Source organism: Equus caballus, chromosome 28 (genome assembly GCF_041296265.1).
Source record: "Equus caballus isolate H_3958 breed thoroughbred chromosome 28, TB-T2T, whole genome shotgun sequence".
Classification (NCBI taxonomy): Eukaryota; Metazoa; Chordata; class Mammalia; order Perissodactyla; family Equidae; genus Equus; species Equus caballus.
In genome coordinates, this window is record NC_091711.1 from 10,209,955 (window position 1) to 10,222,907 (window position 12,953).

Here is a 12,953-nt window from a genome sequence, read left to right on the forward strand (position 1 = left end):
ACCACTGCACCACTGGGCTGGCCCCCCCCACCCATTTTTTGATCGGGCTGTTTGGTTTTTTGTTATTCAGCCATGTGAGTTCTTTACATATTGTGGAGATTAACCCCTTATCAGATATATGATTTGCAAATATTTGCTCCCAATTGGTGGGTTGTCTTTTTGTTTTGATCCTAGTTTTCTTTTGCCTTCCGGAAGCTCTTTAATGAAGTCCCACTTGTTTATTTTTTCTTTTGTTTCCCTTGTCTGAGAAGACAGGGTATTCGAAAAGATCCTTTTAAGTTTGATGTCACAGAGTGTACCACCTATATTATCTTCTAGGAGTTTTATGGTTTCAGGACTTATCTTCAAGTCTTTGATCCATTTTGAGTTTATTGTTGTGTATGGTGTGAGAGAATGGTCTGCTTTCCTTCTTTTGCAAGCGGTTGTCGGGATTCTCCAACACCATTTATTAAAGAGACTTCCTTTTCTCCATTGTATATTCTTGGCACCTTTGTTGAAGATTAGCTGTCTCTTGATGTGGGGTTTTATTTCTGGGCTTTCACTTCTGTTCCATTGATCTGTGTGTCTGTTTTTGTACCAGTACCATGCTGTTTTGATAACTATGGCTTTGTAGTACATTTTGAAGTCAGGGATTGTGATGCCTCCAGCTTTGTTCTTTTTTCTCAGGATTGCTTTAGCCATTTGGGGTCTTTGGTTGCCCCATATGAATTTTAGGATTCTTTGTTCTATTTCCATGAAGAATGTCATTGGGATTCTGATTGGGATTGCATTGAATCTGTGGATTGCTTTGGGTAATATGGACATTTTAACTATATTTATTCTTCTGATCCATGTGCATGGAATCTCTTTCCATTTCTTTATGTCGTTATCTTTCAATAATGTCTTATAGTTTTCATTGTATAAATCCTTCACCTCCTTGCTTAAATTTATTCTTAGATATTTTATTCTTTTTGTTGCAATTGTAAATGGAGTTGTATTCTTGGGTTCTCTTTCTTTAAGTTCATTAGTAGCGTCTAGAAATGCAACTGATTTTTGTAAGTTGATTTTGTACCCTGCAACGTTGCTGAAGCTGTTGATTATTTCTAATAGTTCTCTGATGATTTCTTTAGGGTTTTCTATATGTAAGATAATGTTGTCTGCAAACAGTAAGAGTTTCACTTCTTCATTTCCTATTTGGATTCCTTTTATTCCTTTTTCTTGCCTAATTGCTCTGGCCGAAACCTCCAGTACTATGTTGAATAAGAGTGGTGAGAGGAGGGACACCCTTGTCTTGTTCCTCCTCTCAAAGGGATGGCATTCAGGTTTTGCCCATTGAGTATGATGTTGGCTATTGGTTTGTCATACATGGCCTTTATTATGTTGAGGAAATTTCCTTCTATCACAATTTTGTTAAGAGCTTTTATCGTAAATGGCTGTTGGATCTTGTCAGATGCTTTCTCTGTGTCTATTTAGATGATCATGTGTTTTTTATTCCTCATTTTGTTAATGTGGTGTATCACACTGATTGATTTGCGGATGTTGAACTATCCCTGTGTCCCTGGTATAAATCCTACTTGATCATGCTGTATGATCTTTTTGATGTATTGCTGCATTCAGGCTGCCAGTATTTTGCTGAGGATTTTTGCATCTGTGTTCATCAGCAATATTGACCTGTAGTTTTCCTTTTTTGTGTTGTCCTTGTCAGGCTTTGGTATCAGAGTGATGTTGGCTACATAGAATGTGTTAGGAAGCATTCCATCTTCCCTAATTTTTTGGAATAGCTTCAGAAGGATAGGTATTAAATCCTCTTTGAAAGTTTGGTAGAATGCTCCAGGGAAGCCATCTGGTCCTGGGCTTTTATTTTTGGGGATGCTTTTGATTGCTGTTTCCATCTCTTTACTTGTGATTGGTCTATTCAGATTATCTATTTCTTCTTGATTCAGCTTTGGGAGGTTGTAAGAGTCCAAGAATTTATCCATTTCTTCTGGATTGTCCATTGTGTTGGCATATAGCTTTTTGTAGTATTTTCTTATAATTCTTTATATTTCTGTGGTATCCATGGTAATTTCTCCTCTTTCATTTCTAGTTTTATTTATCTGAGCTTTCGCTCTTTTTTCTTTGTAAGTCTGGCTAGGGGTTTGTCAGTTTTGTTTTATCTTCTCAAAGAACCAGCTCTTTGTTTCATTGATCCTTTCTATTGCCTTTTTTGTTTCAATTGCAGTTATTTCTGCTCTGGTTTTTATTATTTGTCGCCTTCTGCTGACTTTGGGCTGTGCTTGTTCTTCTTTTTCTGATTCAGTTAGGTGTAATTTGAGATTGAGTATTTGAGATTTTTCTTTTTTTGATGAGGTAAGCCTGTATTGCAATGAATTTCCCTCTTAGTACTGCTTTTGCTGCATGCCATATGAGTTGGTATGGTGTGTTTTCATTTTCATTTGTCTCCAGATATTTTTTGATTTCTCCTTTAATTTCTTCAGTGATCCATTGGTTGTTCAATAGCATGTTGTTTAGTCTCCACATCTTTGTCCCTTTCTAAACTTTTTTCTTGTAATTAATTTCTAGCTTCATAGCATTATGATTGGAAAAGATGCTTGTTATTATTTCAGTCTTCTTAAATTTATTGAGGCTTGCCTTGTTTCCCAACATATGGTCTATCCTTGAGAATGTTCCATGCACACTTGAGTAGAATGTGCATTTTGATGTTTTGGGATTGAGTGTTCTGTATATCTGTTAAGTCCAACTGATCTAGCTTTTCATTTAATTCCACTGTTTCCTTGTTGACTTTCTGTCTGGATGATCTGTCCATCTATGTGAGTGGAGTGTTGAGGTCCCCTACTATTACTGTGTTATTAATAATATCTCATTTTAGGTTTGTTAATATTTGCTTTATGTACTTTGGTGCTCCTGTATTGACTGTATAGATATTTATAAAAATGTGTTATGTCTTGTTGGTGGAGTGTCCCTTTGATCATTATATACTGCCCCTCTTTGTCTCTCTTTACTTGTCTTATCTTGAAGTCTACTTTGTCTGACATAAGTATAGCAACAATTGCTTTCTTTTGTCTCCCATTAGCTTGGAGTATTGTCTTCCATCCCTTCAGTCTGAGCCTGTGTTTGTCGTTAGAGCTGAGATGTGTTTCCTGGAGGCAGCATATTGTTGGGTCTTGTTCTGTACTCCATCTCACCACTCTGTGTCTTTTCATTGGAGAATTCAATCCATTTATGTTTAGGGTGATCATCGATATATAAGGGTGTAATGCTGCCATTTTATAACTCATTTTCCAGTTCTCCTGCATTTCCTTTGTTTCTCGTCCTGTGTATTTTGGTCTGCCAATTGAGTTATGTAGTCTTTTATGTTGGGTTTCTTTGTTTTCTCCTTATTTATTATTTGTGTCTCTGTTCTGGTTTTTTGTTTAGTGGTTACCATGAGGTTTGTGTGCAAAATCTCATAGATAAGATAGTCCATTTTCTGATGGCCTCTTATTTCCTTACACTAAACCGATTCAATCCCCTTCCCCTTCCCCTCCTATGGTGTTTTTGTCACATCTTAGTCCATCTTGTGTTGTGAGTTTGTGGTTAAAATGATGAGATTATCTTTGTTTTGGGTTTTTTCTGTCCCTTTATCTTTAATGTTATACTTTAGTATTTCCTTCTTTTTTATGGCTGTTAATATTTCATTGTATGTATATATACCACATCTTCTTTATCCATTCATCTGTTGAGGGACACTTGGGTTGCTTCTATGTCTTGGCTATTCTGAACAATGGTGTAATGAACATAGAGGTGCAATACATCTTTTTGAATTATTGATTTCATGTTCTTTGGATAGATATCCGGAAGTGGAATAGCTGGATCATATAGTGTTTCTATTTTTAATTTTTTGAGAAATCTCCATACTGTTTTCCATAGTGGCTGCACCAGTTTGCATTTCCACCAGTGGAATATGGGTGTTCCCTTTTCTCCACATCTTCTCCAACATTTCTTAGTTTTTGACTTGTTAATTATAGCCATTCTGACAGGTGTGAGGTGATATTTCATTATAGTTTTGATTTGCATTTCCCTAGTAATTAGTGATGTTGAACATCTTTTCATGCTCCTGTTGGGCATCTGTATATCCTAGGATAAATGTCTGTTCATATCTTCTGCCCATTTTTTGATCAGGTTGTTCATTTTGTTATTGTTGAGTTGTATGTGTTCTGTATATGTTTTGGAAATTAACCCCTTGTTGGATATATGATTTGCAAATATTTTCTCCCAGTTTGTGCTTTTTTTTCCATTTTGTTCCTGGTTTCCTTGCCTTGCAGAGCTTTTTTGTCTGGTGTAGTCCCATTTGTTTAGTTTTTCTTTTGTTTCCCTTGTCTGAGTAGACGTGGTATTTGAAAAGTTGCTGCTAAGATCAATGTCAAAGAGTGTACAGCCTATGTTTTATTCTGGGAGTTTTATGGTTTCAGATCTTAAATTCAATTTTTTAATCCATTTTGAGTTGATTTTTGTGTATGGTGCAAGATAATGGTCTACTTTCATTCTTTTGCAAGTGTTTGTCCAGTTTTCCCACTACCATTTATTGAAGAGACTTTCCTTTCTCCACTATGTGTTCTTGGCTCCTTTGTCGAAGATTAACTGTCCATAGATGGGTGGTTTTATTTCTGGGCTTTCAGTTCTGTTCCACTGATCTGTGTGTCTGTTTTTGTACCAGTACCATGCCGTTTTGATTACTATATGGCTTTGTACTATATTTTAAGTCAGGGAGGTGATTTCTCCAGCTTTGTTCTTTTTTCTCAGGATTGCTTTGGCTATTTGGGGTCTTTTCTTGTTCCCTATAAATTTTAGGATTTTTTGTTCTTTTGCCGTGAAGAATGTCATTGGGATTCTGATTGGGATTGCATTAAATCTGTAGATTGCTTTAGGTGATGTGGACGTTTTAACTATGTTTATTCTTTGAATCGATGGGTATGGAATATCTTTTATTTTTTTATCTCTTCATTGATTTCTTTCAATAATGTCTTATAGTTTTCAGTCTATAGGTCTTTCACCTCCTTGGTTAAATTTATTCCTAAGTATTTTATTCTTTTTGTTGTGATTGTAAATGGGACTGTGTTCTTGATTTCTCTTTCTGCTGGCCTGTTGTTAGTGTATAGAAATGCAAGTGGTTTTTGTATCTTGATTTTGTACTCTGCAACTTTACTTTATTCATTGATTATTTCTGATAGTTTTTTGGTGGATTCTTTAGGCTTTTCTGTATAGAGCATCATGTCTTCTGCAAATATTACAGTTTTACTTCTTCCTTTCTCCTTTGGATCCCTTTTATTTCTTTTTCTTGCCTAATTGCCCTGCCTAAAACCTTGAGTACTATGTTGAATAAGAGTGATGAGAGTGGGCACACTTGTCTTGTTACTGTTCTCAGAGGAATGACTTTCAGTTTTTGCCCATTAAGTATGATGTTGGCTTTAGGTTTGTCATATATGGCCTTTATTATGTTGAGGTACTTTCCTTCCATACCCATTTTATTGAGAGTTTTTATCCTAAATGGATGTTGGATCTTGTCAGATGCTTTCTCTGCATCTATTGAGATGATCATGTGACTTTTATTCCTCATTTTGTTAATATGGTGCATCACGTTGATTGATTTGTGGATGTTGAACCATCCTTGCATCCCTGGAATAAATCCAACTTGATCATGGTGTCTGATCCTTTCAGTGCATTATTGTATTAGATTTGCTAATATTTCGTTGAGGATTTTTCATTTATCTTCATCAGTGATATTCACCTGTAATTTTCCTTTTTTGTGTTGTTCTTGTCTGGTTTTCATATCAGGGTAATGTTGTCCTCGTAGAATGAGCTAGGAAGCATCCAGTCCTCTTCAATATTTTGAAATAGTTTGAGAAGGATAAGTATTACATCTTCTTTGAATGTTTGGTAGGATTTGCCAGAGAAGCTATCTGGACTTGGAATTTTGTTTTTTGGGAGGTTTTTGATTACTGTTTCAATCTCTTTATTTGTGATTGGTCCTTTCAGATTCTGTGTTTCTTCTTGATTCAATGTTGGGAGGTTGTATTATTCTAAGAATTTATCCATTTCTGTAGGCCATCCAATTTGTTGGCATATTGCTTTTCATAGTATTCTCTTTAATTGTATTTCTCTGCTATCCATTATTTTTTCCCTTTCATTTCTGATTTTATTCATTTGAATCTTCTTTTTTTCTTAGTGAATCTGGCTAAGGATTTGTCAATTTTGTTTATCTTCTCAAAGAACCAGCTCTTAGTTTCATTGATCCTTTCTATTGTGGGGTTATTTTTTTGTACTCTCTATTTTATTTCTGCTCTGATTTTTATTATTTCCCTCCTTCTGCTTACTTTGGACTTTGTGTGTTCTTCTTTTTCTGATTCTGTCAGGTATAGTGTAAGATTGCTTATTTGAGATTTTTCTTGTTTGTTGAGGTAGGCCTGTATTGCTGTAAATTTCCCTCTTAGCACTGCTTATACTTTATCCCATAAGATTTAGTATGTTGTCTTTTCATTCTCATTTGTCTCAAAGTATTTTTTTATTTCTCCTTTGATTTCTTCATTGATCCAATAGTTGTTTAGTAGCATGTTGTTTAGTCTCCACATCTTTGTGATATCCCTAGCTTTTTTCTTATAGTTGACTACTAGTTTCATAGCATTGTGGTCAGAAAAGATACTTGATATGATTTCAGTCTTCTTAAATTTATTGAGGCTTGCTTTGTTTCCCAGCATATGATCTGTGTTTGGGAATGTTCCATGTGCACTTGAGAAGAATGTGTATTCTGCTGTTTTTGGATGGAATGTTCTATATATATCTAGTAAGTCCATCTGGTCTAGTGTTTCTTTTAAGTCCACTGTTTCCTTGTTGACTTTTTGTCTGGATGATCTATCCACTGATTTAAGTGGGGTGTTAAGGTCCCTTAATATTATTGTGTTGCTGTCAGTTTCTCTCTTTACATCTGTTAATAATTCCTTTATATACTTTGGTGCTGCTGTGTTATGTGCATATATATTCATAAGTGTTATGTCCTCTTGTTGGAATATCCCTTTTATCATTTTATAATGCCCCTCTTTGTCTGTTGTTATGTTTTTTATCTTGAAGTCTCGTTTGTCTGATAGAAGTACAGCTACACGTGCTTTCTTTTGCTTGCCATTTTCTGGGAGTATCATCTTCCTTCCCTTCACTCTGAGCCTGTGTTTGTCTTTAGAGCTGAGATGTGTTTCCTGGAGGCAGCATTTTTTTGGGTCTTGTTTTTTAATCCATCCAGCCACTCTGTGTCTTTGGTGAGTTCAATCCATTTAAATTTAGAGTGATTATTGATATATGAGGGCTTAGTACTACCACTTTATCTTTCATTTTCCAATTGTCCTATATTTCCATTATTTCTTTTCCCTTGTGTTTCTGTCTGCCATTTGAGTTTGGTGGTTTTCTTTGATGTTTTTCTCAGTTTTCTCTTTATTAACGATTTGTAACTTTGCTCTGATTTTTTGTTTATTGGTTACCATGAGGTTTGTATAAAAGGTCTCATAGATGAGATAGTCCATTTTCGGGCATCCTCTTATGTCCATTAGCCTATATATTTTCCATCCCCTCCTCTTCCCCTTCTGTGTTTTTGTTGTCACAAATTATTCTTTTGTGTGTTGTGAGTTTTTGACCAAATTGAAGTGTTTATAATTATTTTTGATGCTTTCTTTCCCTTTATCCTTTATGTTAATTAAGTATTTCCTAACCTATTCTGGTACAGAGCTGCAATTTTCTGATTCTGTCTATGTGTTATCTCTTTGCTTAAGGTTTTGTTAACCTTTGCTTTTTAGTTTCTGATGGGAGGGCGCCTTTCAGCATTCTTGTTAGTCAGGTCTAGTGGTGATGAACTCCTTCAGCTTTTGTTTATCTGAGAAAGCTTTTGTTTCTTTGTCATATGTGAAGGATAATTTCACTGGATAGACTATTCTTGGCTGAAAGTTTTTGTTTTTCAATATTTCAAATATATCATTCCACACTCTTCTAGCCTGTAGGATTTCTGCTGATAAATCTGCTGAAAGCCTGATGGGGGTTCTTTTGTAGGTTATTTTCTTGTGTTTTGCTGCCCTTAATATTTTTTTTTGTCATTGACTTTTGTGCCTTGGAGAGGGTGTTTTTGCGTTGGTGGAATTAAGAGTTTTATTAGTTTCCTGTATTTGCATGACAAGTTCCTTTCCCAGGTTTGGACGTTCCCAGCTGTTATTTCTTTGAATAATAAGCTCTCTGCTCGTTTCTCTCTCCCTTTTCCCTCTGGGATCCTCCTTCCTACTTGAGTTGGATATGTCTCAAAGAATTTCTTCATTTTTTAAAAATCTTTTTTCTCTCTCCTCCTCTACCTACTCATTTCTAGATTTCTGTCCTCAAGCTCACAGCTTCCCTCCTCCATATGGTTTGCTCTGTTTTTTATGCTTTCTACATGATTTTTCATCTCAGTTATTGTGATCTTCTTCTCCAGAATTTCTCTTGGTTTTTTAATGGAGTTTCAATCTCTTTGGTAAAGTAATCCTTCAATTTATTAATTTATTCCTGAGCTCATTGAACTGTCTTTCTGACTTTTCTTGTAACTTGTTGAGCTTCTTTATGACAGCTATTTTGAATTCTCTCTCAGTCAGAGTGTAGACTTCTGTGACTTGAGTTGGTTTCTGGAGAGCTGTCGTTCTGCTTCTCTTCTGCCATGTTACTGCAGTTCTTCATGGTGTTTGGTGAATTGATCCTCTGCCAGTGCTTTTGTAGTAGTAACCACCTTTCTTATTTGTGCGAGGCTTTGGTTACTTTGGTTATTTGCTGCTTCTGGTTGTATTTGAGAGCCTGCACTTTCCACCCTTCACTGCCTTTACCAGGGTCATCTTCAGTGCCCTCCTTGTGCTGCTTCTGCCTCTTGGGTTGCTGTTGCCTTTCCTTTAGTCTCAATTGTCTCCACCAGGGTCACCAGGCTGCAAGCTCTTATACTGCTTCCAGGGTCACCTGGGTTTCATATTCCTCCACTGGCTTTCTAGTGGAGATGCTCAAATGCTGCTACTCCGTGCACCACCTGTGCTGCTGCTGCAGGGTTATCTGTGGGTGCTGGTTGCACCACTGCCAAGGGTGCTGGGTTCATGGATGTCATTGTCGCTGCCAGGAGCCCAGGGACCTGGGGAATTGTATGCAGCCCTCGCTGCTGGTGGAGCTGGTATCCGGGATGCCACCAATGGGAGCTGGTTCACCAGTTCTGCTGTGGTTCTTGAAACCTCTGGTTGCAGGTTCCACCTGCCACTGCTAGGGGGAGCAGGGGCTAGGCAGGGAGAGGTTTTTGTTGTTGCTCACTGTGTAGCCTCTCATCTCTGGCACTAGCCAGTGTGTTTTAGGAATTCAGGTCATAGCACCCCACCCCAGCCAGGAAAATCCATGTTTTGTATACTATCTCCACTGTTGGAAAGACCCGGCTACTGCTGGGGGAGCAAGCGGCATGCATGCTGGATTGTCTGGGAGATAGGCAGGTAGCAAGCTTCCCCGCTTCTCGCCCCTGCCAGTACCACTCGCAGGCAAACAGGCTAAGTCCACTGGGAAACTGGCAGGTAGTAAGCTGGCCCGACTTCTCTATCCCTGCCGGGACCACTTGCAGGCATGTAGGCTTAAGTCCTCTGGGAGGTTGGCCAGAGGCACCCTGTGCCTGTTTTCTCACAGGTGTGCTGGCCAGTGTGGGGATCCTTGTGCTGGATTGCTGCTACAGGGATGGGAGGGCTGCTCCCCTAGTTCCACTGCCTCCTGGGGGTCCAGTCCACCCACCTTCAGCTGTATAGATGCCTAGATTTCTTGTGTGTCCTGTTGTGCTATGTAGGGAGTCTCTGTTCATCAGTGGCTGTCCAACTGATTGTAACTCAAGTGGGAGAGACAAAGGGAACAACTTACTCCACCATGATACTGTTGTCACTCTCTAGAATGTTTTTATGTTTTGCTATTCTGTGGAAATACTATTCTCTTCCGTAAAGTCAAGTATGTATTGCTGGTATATTTGCGGAATGGAAAACAAATTCTTCATAGAGTCACTCAATACACTTTCATTGTTAAATAAATATCTGATGGCAAGAACAAGACTGTTTTTGTCATCATAGTATTAACAGTTTTTTATATATTATGTTATTGTAAGCCCTGTAGTTCTGGATAGATAATTTGGTGTTGTAAAGTATAGAACATATCCTATTATAAAATGGTTCAGATTGCCAGAGGTATTTATCATTATATGGGTATCCTTCACTTTGATAAATAGACAAGTCCCTAAGAAGACACATATAGATCAGAAATTTCCTAAAAATGAATTATTCTGTAAGTGAACCAAGGAGACTGTTATGTTCAGGAACCTGGTGTCAGTCTTTGTTCAGAATTCGTTGTCAAATGTTGCCCAAAGGGGATATGTAGCTGAGCGTTGGAAGTGAGGGTAGAATTTGTTTGATATATCCTGCTGCTTTCTCCTAAATAAATTTAATCTCATATCTGTGGTGAGGAATAGCTTATTCTTTCTTTCGTCCACAGATGATTTTAGTACATGTCAGAACTGCACAGTCCACTTATGCTTTTTTCTTGGTACCTCAAAATAGCGTATAATCTTATGCAAACTGTTGGGGAAATGGCAGTGCTTTTGTTGAAACACCAATGAAGGCTATTATGAATTTTGTGTCTGGAGTGGGTTAATACCTGTATCTCTTGTCATGTATCCGCATTGAGACTGCTTGTGTTCGCTTGGCCAATTTAGAGCAAAATATTTTACAACACTTAAGGCCCCATAGACATGAATTCTTTATTGCCCGTCAAGAGCTGAGTAATGTATTTTGCGATCTTTGCAAGCAGTAGAGACTGCCTAAACTTCCTAAGCATGTTGTCCTTTCTTAGATCGGGGCATGCAGTTCAGCAGGGGAAGTGCTATACCTTCATCTGAGATCTCAGGACGCACTGAAAGAAAAGAGATGTGCACACTTAGTGTTTGTTGTTAGTTTTGTTAACTTTGGGAAGATGTATTTTATTGATGATTTTGAATTTTAAAAGCTGCTTTTATTAACTTCTGACTTGACTTTCCTTTTATTAAGGAACGATTTCATTTTATTAAAGCACAGCCAATATCATAACCATTAATCACAATAAATTTTCATTTAGGTGCCTGGAGGTTGATGTGTTTTTATTATTCAGAAGTTTGAGGGATGTAAATTATAGTACCATTCATTGCAACAGCAAATTGGTCTTTGATTCTTATTTGTTTTTTGTAAATTGGTGGTTCTACTCCATTCTTAAAAGTTTATATTCTAGATTACCCTTGTCTTTTTCATCTTATTCTTTTGGAAACCTTGGTGTAATCTTTTTCAAAAAATATAGTTTTCTTTTTTCATAATTGTATTTTAGAAAATAAATGTTCAGCTTTCCTGTCTTTAGTATAATGCCTTTCATAATCTTTTGACGTGCCTATTAACAGATACGGAAACCAGTGAGGTCCAAACATTGTGGTGTGTGTAATCGCTGCATAGCGAAATTTGATCATCACTGCCCATGGGTGGGCAACTGTGTAGGTAAGTTTTATTAGCAGTATCTGAATATGTTGCTCATTTAAGTTACTCTAGGTAATTAATAAAGTGCAATATTAAGGTAGATAGTGGGAAGTTCATTCCTGCACCCTACTACACCCCCCATCCCCTCAATTACCTCCTGGTTGACGAAACAGCAACTCATTTGAGAGAGAGGGAAAAAGGTTCTAAAATCAGTGCCTAGAAAAGATTGATATCATTTTTCTATCAGTTCTTTCTAGTACCTACTCTTATCTTTTCCATTGGATAATGGTGAAATTGATAAGGAAGCAGATAGTATTCCTTTTTAGTTAAACTAGAGAATGTAAGGCTTTTAACAATATTTCAAAGGATGTGATGTACAGAGGCAGAGGAGAGTGACAGATGAGAACTCTGCTTACCTCAGTGTTCAGGAATGGTGTGGTCTGATGTACTAGGTGGGCTGAGAGATGGGCCTGGGGATTTTATGAGGTGACAGCGGGAAGCCTTACGAAGATTGTGGGGATCTGTTGGGGAGAAGTCTTTGAAAAGTTGGATTATAAAATTTATAAAAGTGAGATAAAGTAGGGTTCTTTGATAGCTCACAAAGCAAGCAGTAGGGTTAAAGCTCAGAACTGAGAGTCATTTGGCTTATTGGGGCTCTCTTGCCTTCAGAATGAGCACTGTTGCAGTCATCACGTCTTTGTGTGCAATTATAAGCATTTTTATTTTAAGACTTTTATTAAAACATTTTTTTCTTGAAGAAAAATTTATAAAATACTTAATATATGTGATTATTGTCAAAGTTGTATCACACCCTTCATGGCATTTGCCTCCCATCCCCCCAAAGGATGTATTTCCAGTTGTTTTTTCTTAGCTGATAAAAATTGCTTCTGTTTTGTTTTTTAGGTGCAGGCAACCATAGATACTTTATGGGCTACCTGTTCTTCTTGCTTTTCATGATCTGCTGGATGATTTATGGTTGTATTTCTTGTAAGTACAATTAGTTTTTTACCTTCTTAAAACACAAATGTTTGCATACTCATCCTTACCATATTAACCGAAAATATAATGACAAAAGTCTTTTAACCAAAAATTGTTGCTTGGGGCTCCTCACTATAATGAAGCATAAAGAAAAAAATAGAACTATCAAACATATTCAACATGTAGGATAAGCAACAGAATTATCAATTAACCACCTCTTAATACATGTATGTGTGTCCTCTGAGAAGCTTGTTGGCTTAATAGGCTTTGAAAAGCTTCTGGGTAAAATACAGCAACATTTTTCACATCATGTGCTTGCCTTACTCTAGTAGTTGATTGGTTTTGTGATTGTGCCAGTTGCTCTTTCTTACCAAGCAGGGAAAATATAGTTGAAGTTAAGTTTGCACAGAACTTGAAATATTTTGAAAAGTAAGATATAATTATTATCTGTTAGAGAAT

General features: G+C 37.0%; 1 protein-coding gene across 1 annotated transcript in view; it reads left to right on the forward strand.

The window, feature by feature from the left end:
• Window positions 1-12,953, forward strand: part of ZDHHC17 (zinc finger DHHC-type palmitoyltransferase 17) — a 92,752-nt gene that overhangs the window by 72,283 nt on the left and 7,516 nt on the right. Inside the window, exons 13-14 of the mRNA XM_005606716.4 lie at window positions 11,444-11,537; window positions 12,420-12,503. Coding sequence (XP_005606773.3) covers window positions 11,444-11,537; window positions 12,420-12,503 — 178 coding nt within the window. The remainder of the gene's footprint in view (window positions 1-11,443; window positions 11,538-12,419; window positions 12,504-12,953) is intronic.